Below are 18,258 nucleotides of genomic sequence, written 5' to 3'. Positions count from 1 at the left end.
CCGGAAATTTTCCACCCCTTTGCAACCCTAGGTGTGATACACTCCTTCATGAAGACAGAACTCTGTGCTGATGTGTCTCTTCAGTGTTTTACTCACAGCGATGATGTCGAGCGTGTTGTCACACACTTTCCTGATCTCAGCGTTCTTATCATGCATCAGGTCGATCAGGTAGGCCGGAGCCTCTGGAGAGGAGGTTAAAGACACAAACAGGTGAGGGTATTCTGGTCTAGGACTTTAAACATGAGAGTACATGGAGAGCGCTGTGAGAAGGATACGTGTGTCTTTGATAATGACGTCTCTTGTAGCTTGGTGAAACACCATCTGGTAGAAGACGTAGACGATCTGACACACAAACTCATCGTCCTCCTGTTGGGCTGCAGGAGAAACAAGAAGAACATCATTCAAAACTCATAACCCTTCACTGTCTGATGTGTGTGTGTTGTAAAGATATTAAACAGAAGGTCATGTTGTGTGTTTTACCGTTGAGCAGCTCAATCAGCGCAGGAATGATGCCCGACTTAGCCAACATGGCGGCACAGGCGTCATCCATAGAAACAGTCCCAATCATTATCACTACTTCCAGGATGAGGTCGTCCTCTGCTGAGCCTAAAACACACACACACACACACACACACACACACACACACACGCACACACACACACATTGTTAGAAAGCACAAGAGAAGCACAAGATCACAGAGCCGACAGGAGTCTGATATCAAAGCAGATTAAACTGAGAGAGGCTGCTCTAAAGATACAAACCAGTACCTGGTTTCAGTCTGTCTTTAAGGAAGGGCACCAGATTGTACTCCTTAACCACCAACTCCCAGTCCAGGTCCGGTATAGTGAGGTTGGCTAGTGTACCTAGGCACTCCAGAACCCACTCTTCCTCCTCCTCGACACGGATCTCTGCTGCCAAGTCTCCAACGTAGTCCTGTTAAAGACATAACACATCATGAGACCCCACAGGAAGAACTAACACTTAGGATTGATTCTTGCAGTGTTGCCACCATGTAAAGCATATTTGAGTATCTGGAAAAGGGCTTTATGAGTCCTATCAGTTATCATTCTAATCCTAAAAACTGGACTGTTGTCTCTGTGACCAAACCCCCCGGATAAGCGGAAGTAAATGGATGGATGGATGGACCTACAAAGCCCTTAAAAATCAGGCACCCTCGTATCTTAAAGAGCTCATATTACCCCTCTAGAACTCTACGCTCCCAACATGCAGGCTTGCTAGTTGTACCTAAAGTCTCTAAAAGTAGTATGGGAGGTAGAGCCTTCAGTTATCAGGCCCCTCTCCTTTGGAATCATCTACCAGTCAGGGTCCGGGAGGCAGACACCCTCTCTACTTTTAAGAGTAGGCTTCAAACTTTCCTTTTTGATAAAGCTTATAGTTAGAGCTGGATCAGGCTTGGACCAGGTCTTAGTTATGCTGCTATAGGCCTAGACTGCCGGGGGAACTGGCACACTGACACACTGGGATCCTAGCTCACCCCCTTCCTCCCCAACCCCTTCATCTCTTACTTTAACTCTTCCTGTCCCATTAAAGTTACTAACCATAGACCTTTCTGGAGTCCCTGAGCTCCCTTGTCTCGTAGATTCCTCTGAGCTGCCGTAGACGTCCTCCTGCTGTGGACAATCTGGACTCCAGCTGATACGGACGTGCTGGACTCCAGCGGCAACAGCTTCTACTACTCGTCTCATCACTATCACCTCTGTCTCTTACTCCCCTCTATCCCTCTTTCCAGACTCAACTCGGTCTCAGCAGATGTGTGTCTAACATGAGTCTGGTCCTGCTGGAGGTTTCTGCCTGTTAAAGGAAGTTTGTCCTTGCCGCTGTAACTAGCTAAATACTGCGATGTGCAATGCTCATGATGGATTAAGGTGGGGTCAGACTGAGTCTTACCCTGTCTTGAAGTTGGGTCTCTGTTCATAATTTGACATAGAGTGGTCTAGACCTCCTATGTTTGTAAAAGCTTCTTGAGATAACGTTTGATGTGATTTGGTGCTTACAAATAAAGATTGATTGATTGATGATGGATGGATGGATGGATGGATGGATGGATGGATGGATGGATGGATGGATGGATGGATGGATGGATGGATGGATGGATCATAAAAATCTGCCTGATGTGTGATGAAACAGTAGGATTTGCCTGATATGATATTCCTGTGTCAGCAGAAATATCTCCCTGGGTGAACAAAATGTATGACTCACGATGAACAGCGGTTTGGTCGTCCCGTCGTGTTGTGAGATGTTCCGGATCATCTTCATCAGAAGGTAGTCTTTCAATTTCAGAGCTTTCTTCATGAGCATCTTCAAACCATTACCTGGACACAAAGACACACAGGAGAGAGACACATCTGAGACACATCTTTTGAGACGCAACACTAACTGAGGGGATAAATAATCCTTCATCAAACATTAACCAGGACATGATGCATTCTTCTCTTCATCCGTAAGGCAACTAGACTGGTAGGAATTCTCGAAGACGTTTCACCTCTCCTCCAAAAGGCTTCATCAGTTCTGACCAGACTTGGGAAGAGCTAGAAAATATAAGCCTCTAACAGTCGTGGGTGTGTCCAGGTAGTCACAAAGGCCAGACACTAGGTTAATGAGTAGTGACTACCTGAACATAGTCTTCCCCAGTCTGGTCCGAACTGAAGAAGCCTTTCGGAGGAGAGGTGAAGCGTCTTCAAGAACTTCTAAGAGTCAAGTCACCTTACGGATCAAGCTTTGAATATATAGAGTATGTTTCATGTTTTCACCTGCCAGCCAAACACATTTGGTACGGCCCTCAGTGACAAAAAGTTTACATTAAAGGTGAAATGTATTATTAATATGATTGTACCTTCACACATGAGCTGTGCATTCCTCTTGTTTGCAGCCAGGTTGATGCAGATGGAGATGAGCTCAGTTTCGATCTCCTCCTCGTTGTGCTCGTACAGCTGTTGCATGAGCTGAAACAAACACAGGTCAATCTGAGCGTCAAAGCCAAACAACACTTGATGATGATGATGATGATTCTCAGGGGATCTGACTTTACCTGACGTATGCAGTCAGTGCACGCAAACATGCCCTTGAAGCGGTCGTCGATGCTGATGTGGTAGAGGATTCTCAGGGCGACCTGATGGTTGTTCTCATCACCTGCGTCACAAACACACCAACACTAGTTACATATTTAAATGCTCCACAATGACCGACAACGGTTGATACAATGGCAGCAGGAGAAGAAAAACTACTCTCTCACATTACTATCAATACTTTTCAGAACAATGTATTTGAAGCAACACATGAGGAATGATGTACAGAGCCTCACCAGACTCAGGCTGCCTACTCAGACCTACATTACTCTGTGTTTACAGCAGCCTGGTGCACGCACCATGTCATCAGTGCATTGCACATCGGTTTGTTTGCACTGTTTCGTGACACCATTGTGATTTTAATCCAGCCGAACTAAACATCACATGCAAACTTGACAGTGTGTATGCATGCTGCTGACATGTCAGTGTGTACTGTTACCCAACAAAGCAGTCAGTTTAGACAACAGTCCAGCTTCCACCATCTTTGCTCGAAGTCCAGTGTCAAAGGAGAGGTTGAGCAGCAGACGCAGGGTCAGGTTTAAGAGGTCTTCATGGTCACAGGGAACCAGGTGAGCCAACTGCTCTATGATGTTCACTTCAGCCTGCAGAGCACACAGATGGACAGAGTGTGTGAAGAGAGAGGGAAGGACGGTGAGATTATAAACAACCACAAGAGATACAAGAGAGAAAAAACACTTGAAAAGAACATTTTGATTCGGCCTTAAGGGGGTACCGATAAATTACAAACTGCTCTATCTCAGACATGTCTGATTCTGTCACATCAAACACAAAGTGGACTCGTAAACACATCTCTCCTAGTCACCATGTCGTTCTTGTTCTCCAGAAAGATGGAGAGTTTTTTCAGGAATGTAACCACCAGGACCAGCAGCTCCTCATCATCTCTCTCAAGAACTTTGACCAGCAGACCGACAACGTTTTTATTCCTCATCTTCAGCTCCGTCCTCGTGTCCTCGGCGAGGTTCAGCAGAAGATAAAGAGACACTGGGAGACGGGGAAGGAGATAGAAAGAATTAATGTACAGTTAGTCGCTCTTTAGTTACAACTAAAACCGGTTCACAATTGAGTTGACGACTGCTCCGAACCGGCTCTGAAACTGCCTCGGTCCAAAAGGGGTATCTGAGGCCCAAACTGAGAACTTAAAGACTGGCCTACCTCTGAGCAGCTGCTCCTGTTTCGCCAGAAGGCCTTGGTACTTCTTTGTTGCTTTGTCCTGGTCTCTTCTTAAAGAACCATTCTCTGGTGCAGACTCATGTACACGTCAGAGTGTTAAGGAACACATATTGAACATTCATAGAGTTAACTTTACACGGGGAGGGGAGAACAGTATTTCACAGCCTCAACAGAGGAAGCGAACACAGGAAAGGATATAAGCCTTGCTTTTCTTGCGCAGTTCTTCGCACCAAACATCGTGTCTCTTCAGCTCGTGTTCCACCACACTCATACACAGAGCGCCGATTTTGTAATGACTCACCGCTCCATGAAACTGAGTGAAACTAGCAGAGAGGAGAAGAAGAGAAGTTGGATACAGTGGATATCAAAAGTCTCCACACCCCTGTTAAAATGTCAGGTTTAAAACTTGAGACCAAGATAAATCATGTCAGAACTTTTTCCACCTTTAATGAGACCTCTGTGAAAAAGTTCTGACATGATTATCATGATCTCATTTTTATACATCACAAAACCTGACACTTTAACAAGGGTGTGTGGACTTTTCAGGTAGAACAGTACGATATCAGAGGTGTGTGTGTGTGTGTGTGTGTGTGTGTGTGTGTGTGTGTGTGTGTGTCTCTGTGTGTCTCTGTGTGTGTCTGTGTGTGTCTGTGTGTGTGTCTGTGTGTGTGTCTGTGTGTGTCTGTGTGTGTCTGTGTGTGTGTGTGTGTGTGTGTGTGTGTGTGTGTGTGTGTGTGTGTGTGTGTGAGTGTGTGTGTGACTGTGTGTGTGTGTGTGTCTCTGTATCTCTGTGTGTTACCTGGAGAAGCAGAAGAAGATGTGTCTGTGTGTGTCTGTGTGTGTCTCTGTGTGTGTCTCTGTGTGTGTCTCTGTGTGTGTCTGTGTGTGTCTCTGTGTGTGTCTGTGTGTGTCTCTGTGTGTGTCTCTGTGTGTGTCTCTGTGTGTCTCTGTGTGTCTCTGTGTGTCTCTGTGTGTCTCTGTGTGTGTCTCTGTGTGTGTCTCTGTGTGTGTCTGTGTGTGTCTGTGTGTGTGTCTGTGTGTGTTACCTGGAGAAGCAGAAGAAGATGTGTCTGTGTGTCTGTGTGTCTGTGTGTGTCTGTGTGTGTCTGTGTGTGTCTCTGTGTGTCTCTGTGTGTTACCTGGAGAAGCAGAAGAAGATGTGTGTCTGTGTGTCTCTGTGTGTCTCTGTGTGTCTCTGTGTGTCTCTGTGTCTCTCTGTGTCTCTCTGTGTCTCTGTGTGTGTCTCTGTGTGTCTCTGTGTTTGTTACCTGGAGAAGCAGAAGAAGATGTGTCTCTGTGTGTCTGTGTGTGTCTGTGTGTGTCTGTGTGTGTCTGTGTGTGTCTCTGTGTGTCTGTGTGTGTCTGTGTGTGTCTCTGTGTGTGTCTCTGTGTGTCTCTGTGTGTCTCTGTGTGTGTTACCTGGAGAAGCAGAAGAGGATGTGTCTCTGTGTGTCTGTGTGTGTCTGTGTGTGTCTCTGTGTCTCTCTGTGTGTCTCTGTGTGTTATCTGGAGAAGCAGAAGAAGATGTGTCTGTGTGTGTCTGTGTGTGTCTCTGTGTCTCTCTGTGTGTCTCTCTGTGTGTTACCTGGAGAAGCAGAAGAAGATGTGTCTCTGTGTGTCTGTGTGTCTGTGTGTGTCTGTGTGTGTCTCTGTGTGTGTCTGTGTGTCTCTGTGTGTCTCTGTGTGTCTGTGTGTGTCTGTGTGTGTCTCTGTGTCTCTCTGTGTGTCTGTGTGTGTCTGTGTGTGTCTATGTGTGTCTATGTGTGTCTCTGTGTGTCTGTGTGTCTGTGTGTGTCTGTGTGTGTCTCTGTGTGTGTCTCTGTGTCTCTCTGTGTGTTACCTGGAGAAGCAGAAGAAGATGTAAATGATGATGGTAGAAAGTTCCACACTCTGTTTCCAGTCCTCCCTCAAGACTCTGGCCAGGGCGCCGAGAGCCGCCTCTGCACACAGACAAACACACGTTGTTCATGTAAGGGGACGTGAGCAGGTACAGGGACGGGCGAGATCAGTAAACCAAGGAAGTGATGGAAGAGGGGAGGCTCATTTTGAAGACAGATCTGATCGGTTTCTATTCTAGTCAATGTGTTAACTTCCACTGGATCTGCTCCGTTGCGTTACGGCTGCGTCTCCGATCCGGCAGGTCAGAACGTAACGGAGTGGATACGCAAGACTTCTATTTTTGAGTTGCATCTGTAAAGTGATTATGAGCCTAACATCATCATCATGAGTGGATCGTCTGACGTCGTACCGTTGTGAAGCAGCTCCTCCAGGTTGTCAGGGTTACGGGCGAGCTGCAGGATGAGAGAAGAACCTCGGATCTTCTCCGGGATGCCCTCGTAGAGTAATTCAACATACTCGTCCACTCTGGTGACACAAGCCTCCTCATTCAACTGTGTGTGAAGAATCACAGACACGTTCACACGGTTACACACTGAGACCAAAGCAGGTAAACAGAAGAATGAGATGGATGGGTGTTTTAATGTTAAATATTTAAATGGGAATAAAGTCGAGCCCCAAAACTTTGGAAAGACTTCCCTGTGGAAATAAGACTCTCAGAGTCAGTGACATCTTTTAAATCTCTTCTTAAAAAACATTTTTACAGACTTAATGTGACTTCATCTTTCTAAACGCTTTCACTTCTGTTTTATTATTATTATTATTTTTTTTGCTTTTATCCAACTAATTAACTGTTTTAAATTTTATTTAATTATTTATTGCTTAAATTTTTTTTTTCATTTATTATTTTAATGTTTCTTATTTATCCTTTTCACTTTTCTAATTTTCCTGATGTGATGTCCTCTTATTCTGAAAACCTCTTTTATTGTCCTTTTAATGCTTTTATTTACTAATCCACTTTGATTTATTTATTTATTTATTTATTTATTTATCTATTTATCTATTTATCTATTTATTTATTTATCTATTTATTTATTTATTTATTTATCTATTTATTTATTTATTTATTTATCTATTTATTTATTTTTTTATCTATTTATTAATTAATTAATTTATTTATCTATTTATTTATTTATCTATTTATTTATTTATTTATCTATTTATTTATCTATTTATTTATTTATCTATTTATCTATCTATCTATCTATCTATCTATCTATCTATTTATTTATTTATTTATTTATTTATTTATTTATTTATTCATTCATTCATTTATTTATCTATTTATTTATTTTTTTATCTATTTATTAATTAATTAATTTATTTATCTATTTATTTATTTATCTATTTATTTATTTATTTATCTATTTATTTATCTATTTATTTATTTATCTATTTATCTATCTATCTATCTATCTATCTATCTATCTATTTATTTATTTATTTATTTATTTATTTATTTATTTATTTATTTATTTATTTATTTATTTATTCATTCATTCATTCATTCATTTATTTTTTTATTTTTTTATTTTTTTATTTTTTTATTTATTTATCTATTTTGCCTTTTGTTGACAGGACAGCTGAAGAGAGACAGGAAACGTTGGGAGTAGAGAGCGGGGACAGACATGCAGCGAATGGTCGACCAGACAGAAGTCAAACCGGCGACCTCTGCGACGAGGACTATAGTCTCTAAATGTGGGGCGCTTAGACCGCTAGGCCACCCCTATCTAGGGATGGGTACCTTTCACATTTGAACCGATACGGTACCGATACCCGGTACCTGGGAATCGGTACCGGTACTTAACGGTACTTTTGTGTTTATGTGGTAATAAATGTTCATTTAAAAAAAATAAAATTGTTTAATTGTTTAATTTAACATGAAATGAACAGAAACAGGATTATAGAGGTGATTAGATATATTAGCTGACACGTGCTCGTGGCGTCTCATTGCTCTTTCGGGAGTTTATCATGAACACACGTGAACGCCTGCAGACGGGAAAATCAGTTCTTCGTCTCTTTATAAGAACAGGACACACAACTTACATGTTGGGCATTCACGCACACAGGAAGGGTTATAAACAGGGCAGGTAGTCGGGACGAGAGAGTCTCTCTCAACCATAGACTGTAGAAAATAAACTTAATCCTCATGAAGTTCTGGCTCGCGGTGAGTGCGCGCGCCCGTGAGCTGCAGGCTCCGTTTGGCGGACTCCTGGGCAGATGCAGAGAGCAGAGACGTGCACCCGATCAGTCTTGAACTTTATTACAGAGGGAAAGTATGGAAACTCGCCTCCTCTTCCACTCCTTCACAGTCACAAGGTCCTGAGGTACCGAAACATGGTACCGTTTGATTTTACGTGAGTCGGTACTTGGTAGTACCGATGGAATTCGGTCAGTACTTTTAAAAGTACCGAATTCGGTACCCATCCCTACCCCCTATCCCTATTTTTTATCTTTTATATCTGCGTGCTGTTTCTTCTGTCCTTCGGTGTTACCTGCTGCTGGAATCTGAATTTCCTGAGGGAACCTTCCCAAAGGATTAATGAAGTTTCTATCTATCTATCCATTTTTATTCATTCATTTTTATTTATCTGTTTTATTTTTATTTACTTATCCATTTTTATTTATTCATCGATTTTTTATTTATTTGTATTTATCCTTGAAAAACCTCTTAAACAATGATTTATTGGTCTATTGTCTCACCCCTCCATTCTGTTTAATGTACGTGTCTTCTTTTTAACCTCTTGCATTGTATTTTGTTTTGAATTGTTAAAATTCCTCCTCTCTGTCTGTCAAAAGGTTTGCTTTGTTATTTGAACCATGCTTTGTTTGTCACAGCACAACATAAAAACATTTGTTTTTATAGGTGCTATATAAATAAAGTTATTCTTCTTCTTCTTATTATTATTATTATTATCATGAGTAAGAAGTCATCACATTTATGGAACATGAAGAAGAGCAGAGTCAGGGAGTGTTTGAGATATTTACCTCCACTCCTTCCAGCGGTGTGAGCTCTCTGGGTTTCACAGCTCTCTTCACTTTCCTCTCCACTGGTGACACAGAAACACAAAACATCAATACAACACTGAACAGTGTGAGTTTATGGATGTTTATGGATGTTTGTGGATGTTTATGGATGTTTGTGGAAGTTCTGCATGATGCCAGGCTTGTGATCTCCGTCCAGTTACAGAGAGTTTGTTCTGACTCCAGAGGAACAATATAGTATCATAACTCACGTTTGGCCTCTACTGCGGAGGCTTTTCTGATCTGCAAGTAGTACAGGAGCTGCTCCACTTGGGGCAGACGGGAAGGAGGGATGAGTTTACACTCCTCCACCACTTTCTTTGCCAAAGCTCCAACATCTGTACTGGGAGAAAGACTTTTCACACGAATACTGGCGAGGGAGACAGAGAGAGCACAGAGGAGGAAGTCAGGGGAAGGTTTAAAGCTCTTACATGAATTGTGACTCTGGAGACACATTAGAACAGAACATGATGGTTTTTAGAGACAGAGGAACACCAGAGAGAGAGAACTCACATCTTCTGTCCTTCCTTCCTCTCGCCCAGCACTTGACCTCCACTCTCTCCCAGTATGGAGGCTTCCACCTCATAGTGGACCAGAAGGGCCTTCTCTGTGGGATGAACATCCAGACTGCCCACCGTCACTTTGCTTTGGGTCAGACGGAGAAAGACAGATGATTAGACAACATGTGAAGACTTTCTTTCATACTTTGCTACTCGGAGTAGAGCCGCTGCTCCTCCGCGTCAGAAGCAGTCCGCTGATGAGGTTCAGGTTTCTGATAAGGATGCCTCCCGGACGCCTCCCTTTAGAGGTGTTCACCTGGGAGAGGGCCCCGGGGTAGACCCAGAACTTGTTGGAGGGATTATATCTCCCGCCTGGTCTGGGATCGCCTTGGGATTCCCCAGGAGGAGCTGGAAAGTGTTGCTGGGGTGGAGGGATGTCTGGGTCAATTTGCTTGAACTGCTACCTCCGCGACCCGACCCCGGATAAACGGAAGAAAATGGATGGCTGGATGGTCACATGAATATTCACCAGAATGCAGGGAATTAAATGTAAAATGCTCAAAAATTTCCACTGGTCATTCTTATGTTAAAGGCCCTGTGAGGAGTTTTGAACTGTCTGAGAAACAGACTGAAAATGATACCGATGCCTCTTTATGACCTTCAATAGCAAACAAGACCATCAGCAGCAACACCGACACCTTCTCTGTTGTCATTTTGAGTGCCTGAAACCGCCCTGGGGGGGTAGGTGTCAGACCAGATGATGGACATCTCGCTTCAGAAACAGCCTTTATTCAACTGTTTTCATGGAAAATAATCACATTGCCTGATAAAGTTGACAACAGTTGATAAAGTTAAAAGACAACAGGATGAGGTTTTTGTTGAAAACATTACTTTTGCATGTGTAGGACAAGAGATAAGAGGTATCACTTTGTCCACAAGGGGGCGCCAGAATCGACACAAAACAAAAGTTCCTCACAGCAGCTTTAAATAAATGTGTGATCAAAATAAGTGCATGTGATTAAAGCTGCTCTTGGTAATCCTGGAATAAACATCAGTTCAGGGAGTGATCTCGAATGTCAACACTACCCTTCCACACCAGATTTCCCTCTCACTACACCCCTCTCTGCTCCTGTAAGCCCCACTCACAAACAGATCATGGTGCATACTCAATTAGGATGATGTAGGAGGACCAATTAGGAGATTGGTTCTGATTGGTCAGAGCTGACGGGAGCGATTGGAATTAATAGATTGCTGGATACAGAGGCGTAGGAAAACACAGAGATCTTGCCATAATCTCAAAATACCTCATTTATTGATGGCTGTTTTATGAGTGTCAGAACTTTTTTGCCAAACACAGCATAAAATAAGTACAGTTTTTATTTTACCTCAGTCCTACCCACTGCAGCTTTAAATTAAAGTATATGTGATGAGGTCCATGTCATAAAAATCTCACTCCAGCGAGACACTCAAAGTTGGCAACTCTGTCTCTCTGCTTTGTTAGACTACTTAGATGAAATATTCAAACCAAGCCAGAAACCTTGGTGTAGTCATAGACTCAGACCTTAATTCCAGCAGCCACATTCAGACAATTACAAAGTCAGCCTATTATCACCTTAAGAATATATCAAGGATTAAAGGACTCATGTCTCAGCAGGATGCAGAAAAACTCCTCCATGCATTTATCTTCAGCAGACTAGACTACTGTAACGGGGTCTTTACAGGACTCCCTAAAGCAGGGGTGTCCAAAGTACGGCCCGGGGGCCAATTGCGGCCCAATGTCAATTTAATTATGGCCCCAAGCTTCCATCTTATATTGTGTTATTATAGCAAAGAAATGAATCACATTCTGAATCATCTGTACATTTGCAGTTTCTTTAAAGCGCACAAACAAAACTAAAGTCAATCCAGAAATGTCTCAAAAAGCTTCATATGGACTACTTTTATAAATTCAAAGCTCTGGATATTCTGCAGGAATATAATTAGGAGGAAACACAAGAACTCTTAAAGCTGACAGGTTTTTTCAAATAAATGTTTTTATCATGAAAATGTTCTTGATGAACAATAAAAGTTCAGAAGACACAAGACAAGATCAAAATTATGAAATTGTGCAGAAAAGGCAAAATTTGGTGCATAAAAAATAGTTCAGAATGCAGGACAAGAATTATTTAGTTCTTAAATTGTTGTCTGCTGGTCAGAACAGTCTTAAAAACAACATGAAATAGAAGTGTGATGAAATCCAGATCGTGATCCTGCCATAGGAAAATAACGAGACAATATTTTTCCCACATTGCCCGACCTGAATGAAAATCATTCTACAGAAGAAGATAAAGTTTGATCATGTTTACGTGGCTTGTGGAGAACTGAGGACTTCCTAGTTACTGATTTATTGAGAAAAACATGTAAAATATTCGTTATTAAATAGAGATTTCATATATAACCTTTATGATTCCTAAGTCACAGTAGGAGCCACTGGCCCTAAAGTATTCTGACAACATCAAATGTGGCCCTCTTTGAAAAAAGTTTGGACACCACTGCCCTAAAGAGTCCATCAGATGGCTGCAGCTCATACAGAATGCTGCTGCTCGAGTCCTAACAAGGACCAACAAAGTAGACCACATCACTCCAGTTCTTGGATCTCTACACTGGCTTCCCGTCTGTCAGAGAATAGACTTTAAAATCCTGCTGATGGTTTATAAAGCACTGAATGGTTTAGGCTGATCTGCTACTAAAGTATGAACCATCTGGACCTCTGAGGTCATCAGGTACTGGTCTGCTTTCAGTCCTTAGAGTCAGAAGGAAACATGGTGAAGCAGCGTTTAGTCATTATGCTCCACATATCTGGAACACACTCCCTGAAAGCTGCAGGTCTGCTCCAACTCTCACCTCTTTAAAATCAAAGATTAAGACTTTTTTATTTCCCACTGCCTTCCTATCTTATTTTAACTCACTTTAAATGCAAATTTTAATGTAATTTTTAATATATTTCTAATTTTCCTTTTCTGTTTTATTATATTTTTCATTTTAATTATGTTCTTTTATGCTTGTCTGAATGTTTCCAATGCTTTTAATGTAAAGCACATTGAATTGCCCTCGTGTATAAAGTTGCCTTGCCTAGTTTTTCTTACAAGGAGCTGAAAAAAAGTGTGAAGTGGTTTTATTTGAGTTACAACACACCCTAAAAATGAAAAAGGAGGACTTTGTTTACAAAGAAATATAAGAGAACAAATATGTATAGCAACTGTCCATATCTGAGAATTGAAATGAAATTATATTATTTCAATTTTGAGTTCAATCCAGTTTTCTTGAGAATCGTGAGTGAAGCAAAAATCTGGATTCTAATTGAATCATGGTGTTTCCCTAGTAAACATGTAAACAGTCTTCAAAGTCATCTACCTTTCCAAGTGTCACACTACTATTTATACTTGTTTTCAAATTGATAAAGGACAGAGAAAATGCACAACAGAAGGACATGATTTCAGCTTTTGAACCCAGCAGGTTTAACACAAGCTGACACGCCCTTATAGTCCCATACAGACAGACAGAGAGCTGTCTGAAGGATCCTTCCACAGGGGGTCAGATGATGAGAGGAAGCAGGTCAAGCTGAGGTAAGGAAACAGACACAGACAGCTGATCCATGTTAGTCTGTCAGTGTTTCACAGCTCCTCATGACCAGCTCAGTCCCTGCTCTCACTCAGCTTCAGTATTTACACAGACACTGATTTGATCCCATGTATCATTCTTCAGGATTAATTAAGCTAGCTAGCTTAAATGTCAGTATCGTATCATGTTAGCTTCACTCCGGCTCACCGTTTGAGGTAGCGCGCGTCATCCTGCATCTTCCTGAAGTTTGAAGAGACGGATTAAAGAAGAAGTTATTAGATTAATGAAGACATATGAGCCCTTTAAATCACGACCATCAGAGACCAGCAGAGACCAGCAGACAGGAGACCAGCTGTGCGCATGGGCGGCTCACTAGCAGAGAGGTGAACCTTCTCTTCTTCTCTTGTTTCTTTGTTCTTCAATGAGGGGAGAGACTCAGTTTATAAGCGCAATACTGCCACCTACTGGACTGGAGGACGAAACACAATCAAATGAAATTAACTGAAATAAAATAAAATAAAACAAAATTAAATTAAATCAAATTAAAATAAAATAAAATAAAATAAAATAAAATGACAAGTAATGACATGAATTAAAATAAAATAACATACAATTTAATGTAATTTAATAATTATAAATCATATCTATTAAAATAAAATCTAATTAAATATAATGTAATACAATGAAATATCTAGAATAAAACAAATTGGATTGAATTAAATCAAATAATATCAAATATAATTAAATTCAATTAAAATCACGTTAAGTTAAATATAAATTAAATCAGGTTATTAAATTTCCTTAATTTACATTCAAGCCGGGGTTCGATTCACTCTTTGCTCCCCATGTTTCCTGTCTCTCTTCAGCTGTCCTGTCCATTAAAAGCAAAAATTTAGTAACTTAAAAAGTGCCAAGGGACAATTCTTAGAGGGTGGTGCACTCACAGGGGAGAGAATGAAGCCTGTTTAGGGAACAGTTATAGCTCATTAGTTTATTCAACACTTAGAGAAATTAAGAGGAGAGAGATTGCTATTTTTTCAATTAATAGTCTGTATTTCTCTGTGTGCCTTTATTACCTCTGCTAACATGATTTTACCTTACATATATTGTTTCCCATAATTCATCATACTGCATAGTTTCAAATATACTGTCATGTATTTTGGTAAGGTGTTAAAAATGGGATTAAAACTATTGTTATAAAACACAAAATATTTTTCATAGTCAAAGTATTTTTAATCAGAACTGGGTCTGCACAAGGTCTGTATGTTGTCTGCTCAGTAACACAGTAGTTAGACATTATCTAATGATATCTAGGTACCAGCACCTCTTCAGGAAACTCTTACATCCTCCTACTCTGTTAAAATAAGGTCAGTCATTTCTATTCACCAGTTGTTGAGTTCAACATTTCCAATATGGCTGCCGCCGGTACTATGTCCATTATTTTAAACAGTCTATGGTTGGGACCCTTGGGGGTCACGAGATGTCTTCCACAATTGTAACCTTAAATTGCATATTTTACCCATTATAGTAAAATTGTTGACAAAAATAGTGACTAAATTTGAAATAAAACCTTGCAAATAAAAAATGGTTCATCACTTTTCTGCCTTTCTTTGTTGCCAGATGCCTCCTGATGTTAGAGTTAGTTAACAGTTAATGAATAAAAGCACCAGTAGCAGCAGGTTCATTCATAACAGCACAGGAAACATCAACATGTGCATGTAGGAGGATCATTTTCTGTAGACCAGCTAAATGGTGTATGAAGCAAAATGTCATCACCTTGAGGGACAGTGGGGGTCACAAGTCTTTGGCACCTTTATTTTGGGGGTCACAGGCTGAACAGTTTGGGAACCCCTGCTGTCAGAGATGGAGGCCTCTCATGATCAAACGCCTAACCAGCAAAACAACAGTCATAAAAATCAATGAAACACAAAATGTTCTCTCCAGTCAGAAGAAGAAGAAAGTTAGCAATGCCACCAGTTCAAGTGAACAGATCAAAGCAGTCCTCCAGATCTAGTACACTACAGGACCCTGTCCCATGGCAGCCATCAGTCTGACTGAGTTGTTGTTGTCTCTTCTTCTCCTGCTTGTAATCAGTTCTTTTGTTCCTCTCCTCCTTTTGTTTTTCTTCTTCTGTTTCTTTGTTCAGTCTGTGAGGATGATTTCGTGGTTCCTGGGAGGTTTCAGTTCCTTTTGTGAGTTGATCTCTGGACAGGGCTGACTGAAGGTTCTGGTAGAACCTGGCATTAAAGAACAGAGACTCAGTGGAAGCTTTACCTGCATGCATCTGGATTTATGTGCAAGAAGCTTTCCTCTGTGTAACAGCCAATGACTTTTATAGAATCAGTGATTAGCAAACCAACCTCTGTATCCGTCTCACATTCTCCTCCATCTTCTCGTTGGCGATCTTAGCGAGGAAACTGATGTACTCGTGGTCCACCAGGAGCACTCCGTTTCTGCTGAGAGGAACCTCTAAGCCATGTGTGCTCCGGACTGCCTACAGGACCGAATATAGCAAAGGTAAATTCACATATTAAAGCAACACATTCAAGCATTCACAATCACTGATGAGCAATAATGTGACAAACCGTACCGTGAGGATCTTTCCGGTCTTGCCGACAGTGAGTCCAGAGTTCCTGAAGCCAGAGTTAACAGCCACAGAGTGCTGAGGGGGGGGAGGCAGGTTGAATTAGTGACAGATACACCAGCTGGTTTAGGAATCTGAAAATGAGATTCAACTCCAAATACAAAGAAGGTTTGGACAATCAGAAAAAAATGTGTGAAGAAAGTTGCTGAAAACACTTGGCCTTCTTTCTCACCACCAGCTGTGCATCTTTCAGCTGCCTGCACTGAACATGGAGAACAAAGGGCTCAAACTTCAACACGGCATCTGCACTGGACCGGGCCAGGCCAGACATCTGCAGAGACAGAAGCACACATGTAATGTGTTTTAATATCTGATGCATTATATTAAATTTAATTGATATAACAAGAAGTCAGATCCCACCAGTTCCTCTGGTTTGCATTTCTGGTGTGAGACAAACAGCCATACACAGTTCTGTTTCTGAACACCGCTGCCTTCAGGCACCTAGAGGGGGAGAGAACATACCAGGGACAATACTGGTTATTATCAATCAATCCATCCATCCATCCATCCATCCATCCATCTATCCAACAATCCATCCATCCATCCATCCATCCATCCATCCAACAATCCATCCATCCATCCATCCATCCATCCATCTATCCAACAATCCATCCATCCATCCATCCATCCATCCATCCATCCATCCATCCAACAATCCATCCATCCATCCATCCATCTATCCAACAATCCATCCATCCATCCATCCATCCATCCATCCATCCATCCATCCATCCATCCATCCATCCAACAATCCATCCATCCATCCATCCATCCATCCATCCAACAATCCATCCATCCATCCATCCATCTATCCAACAATCCATCCATCCATCCATCCATCCATCCATCCATCCATCCATCCATCCATCCAACCATTCATCCATCCCTCCCTCCGTCATTCCATCCATCCATCCATCCATCCATCCATCCATCCATCCATCCACCTATCCATCCCTCCATCCATCTATCCAACAACCCATCCATCCATCCATCCATCCCCCCCTCCCTCCCTCCCTCCATCCATCCAACCATTCATCCATCCCTCCCTCCCTCATTCCATCCATCCATCCATCCATCCATCCATCCATCCATCCACCTATCCATCCCTCCCTCCCTCCATCCATTGATCCATCCATCCATCCCTACCTCCTTCTATCCCTCCCTCCCTCAATCCATCCATTCATCCATCCATCCATCCACCTATCCATCCATCCATTCATTCATCCATCCCTCCCTCCCTCCCTCTATCCCTCCCTCCATCCATCCATCCCTCCCTCCATCCATCCAACCATTGATCCATCCATCCATCCATTGATCCATCCATCCATCCCTCCCTCCCTCCATCCATCCACCTATCCATCCATCCATCCCTCCCTCTATCCCTCCCTCCCTCCCTCAATCCATCCATTCATCCATCCACCCCTCCCTCACTCAATCCATCCATCCATCCATCCCTCCCTCCAGTTCATGTTGTGCTTTAAATGTGATTAAAAGGTTTTTTTTGTTTGTTTTTTCAAATCAGAAAAACAACAGGGAGCAAATTTTCAAATATGAAAATGCTGAGAGATAATCTGTAAAAATCACTGGAATAAGATAAGATCAAATTAATAACTTCATAAATAATAAATTAGTCCACAATAAACAAATAAAAATAAAGAACATAAATAATATAGATGTGTGTATAATAATTTGAACTAGATATATTAGTGATAAGCTAAGATAGAATAAATCTCTGTTCAAAGCAGGACTGTTAAAGCTGCTTCATTGTTTATAACAACATTAGATTAAAATGTGCATTAAAGAGAGTTCATGTCTCTTTAAACTGTACACCTTCATGAGCTGTCAGTGAGGCATGAGGTGAGGAAGAGTGGTATGAAACACCTGCAGCCAAGCAAATCAAACTACTACTTATATAGACACTACAGAAAGAAAACATCCAGTCAACATTAAATAATAACATCAAACACTGAAACAGCAGCCACAGACAGAGTGTCAGAGGGTCTTACAGCTGGGTAAACACTAGAGTCCAAGTCTGTCTCACCCCATCAATGAGGATGATTCTGCCTGAACACGAGCTCGTGGTGAAGAACTCCTCACAGCAGTTGAGCAGAGACACTACATGTTCGATTCCCTCATCCACGCTGGATTTCTTACTGAGGTCCAGTTTTCCCAAACACTGCTTCTTCCACTGACTGAAAGTCTTCTCCATGATCACAGCTACTCTGTAGTTTGGGTCTGCAAGGGACCGGAGACATGAGTCACGTGATGAGTCACGTGTGACAACAGTCGAAGAGTGCTTCCTGCTTCTGCTTCTTC

At 41.6% G+C, this 18,258-nt stretch overlaps 2 protein-coding genes and 1 long non-coding RNA gene across 3 annotated transcripts in view; 1 reads left to right on the top strand and 2 right to left on the bottom strand.

Moving 5' to 3' along the window:
• Window positions 1–13,712, bottom strand: part of LOC117827417 (kinesin-associated protein 3-like) — a 15,734-nt gene extending 2,022 nt beyond the window's left edge. The window contains exons 1-17 of the mRNA XM_034704017.1: window positions 13,506–13,712; window positions 9,712–9,843; window positions 9,411–9,568; window positions 9,163–9,224; window positions 6,527–6,668; window positions 6,119–6,218; window positions 4,477–4,601; window positions 4,261–4,359; window positions 3,911–4,089; window positions 3,527–3,689; window positions 3,051–3,151; window positions 2,856–2,964; window positions 2,222–2,334; window positions 769–934; window positions 481–606; window positions 276–374; window positions 97–182 (exon numbers count right to left, since the gene is read on the bottom strand). Coding sequence (XP_034559908.1) covers window positions 97–182; window positions 276–374; window positions 481–606; window positions 769–934; window positions 2,222–2,334; window positions 2,856–2,964; window positions 3,051–3,151; window positions 3,527–3,689; window positions 3,911–4,089; window positions 4,261–4,359; window positions 4,477–4,601; window positions 6,119–6,218; window positions 6,527–6,668; window positions 9,163–9,224; window positions 9,411–9,568; window positions 9,712–9,843; window positions 13,506–13,534 — 1,989 coding nt within the window. The 5' untranslated portion in view covers window positions 13,535–13,712. The remainder of the gene's footprint in view (window positions 1–96; window positions 183–275; window positions 375–480; window positions 607–768; window positions 935–2,221; window positions 2,335–2,855; window positions 2,965–3,050; window positions 3,152–3,526; window positions 3,690–3,910; window positions 4,090–4,260; window positions 4,360–4,476; window positions 4,602–6,118; window positions 6,219–6,526; window positions 6,669–9,162; window positions 9,225–9,410; window positions 9,569–9,711; window positions 9,844–13,505) is intronic.
• Window positions 13,713–14,509: 797 nt separating this feature from the next.
• Window positions 14,510–18,258, bottom strand: tyw3 (tRNA-yW synthesizing protein 3 homolog (S. cerevisiae)). Its single transcript, XM_034702949.1, has 6 exons — window positions 17,984–18,258; window positions 16,303–16,383; window positions 16,115–16,213; window positions 15,889–15,960; window positions 15,659–15,792; window positions 14,510–15,535 (listed from the first exon to the last, which is right to left on the bottom strand). The coding sequence occupies exons 1-6, from the start codon at window positions 18,149–18,151 to the stop codon at window positions 15,277–15,279; spliced, it is 813 nt and encodes a 270-aa protein (XP_034558840.1). The 5' UTR covers window positions 18,152–18,258; the 3' UTR covers window positions 14,510–15,276.
• On the top strand, window positions 15,605–16,290 carry LOC117827365. The gene is made up of 2 exons (XR_004634196.1): window positions 15,605–15,815; window positions 16,121–16,290. It is a non-coding gene; the product is annotated as an uncharacterized LOC117827365 (long non-coding RNA).

Source organism: Notolabrus celidotus, chromosome 15 (genome assembly GCF_009762535.1).
Source record: "Notolabrus celidotus isolate fNotCel1 chromosome 15, fNotCel1.pri, whole genome shotgun sequence".
Taxonomy (NCBI): Eukaryota; Metazoa; Chordata; class Actinopteri; order Labriformes; family Labridae; genus Notolabrus; species Notolabrus celidotus.
Note: the sequence above shows the minus strand (reverse complement) of the source record. Positions and strands in the feature narration are given on the sequence as shown.

What these genes read in the sequence shown, in the direction of transcription:
- tyw3 (XM_034702949.1), bottom strand. Translation starts at nt 18,151, where the DNA reads ATGGAGAAGACTTTCAGTCAGTGGAAGAAGCAGTGTTTGGGAAAACTG. An exon ending in TGAAAGATGCACAGCTGGTG is followed by an intron (nt 15,961 to 16,114) that starts GTGAGAAAGAAG and finishes CCCCCCCCTCAG; the next exon opens with CACTCTGTGGCTGTTAACTC. An exon ending in AATGTGAGACGGATACAGAG is followed by an intron (nt 15,536 to 15,658) that starts GTTGGTTTGCTA and finishes CTTTAATGCCAG; the next exon opens with GTTCTACCAGAACCTTCAGT.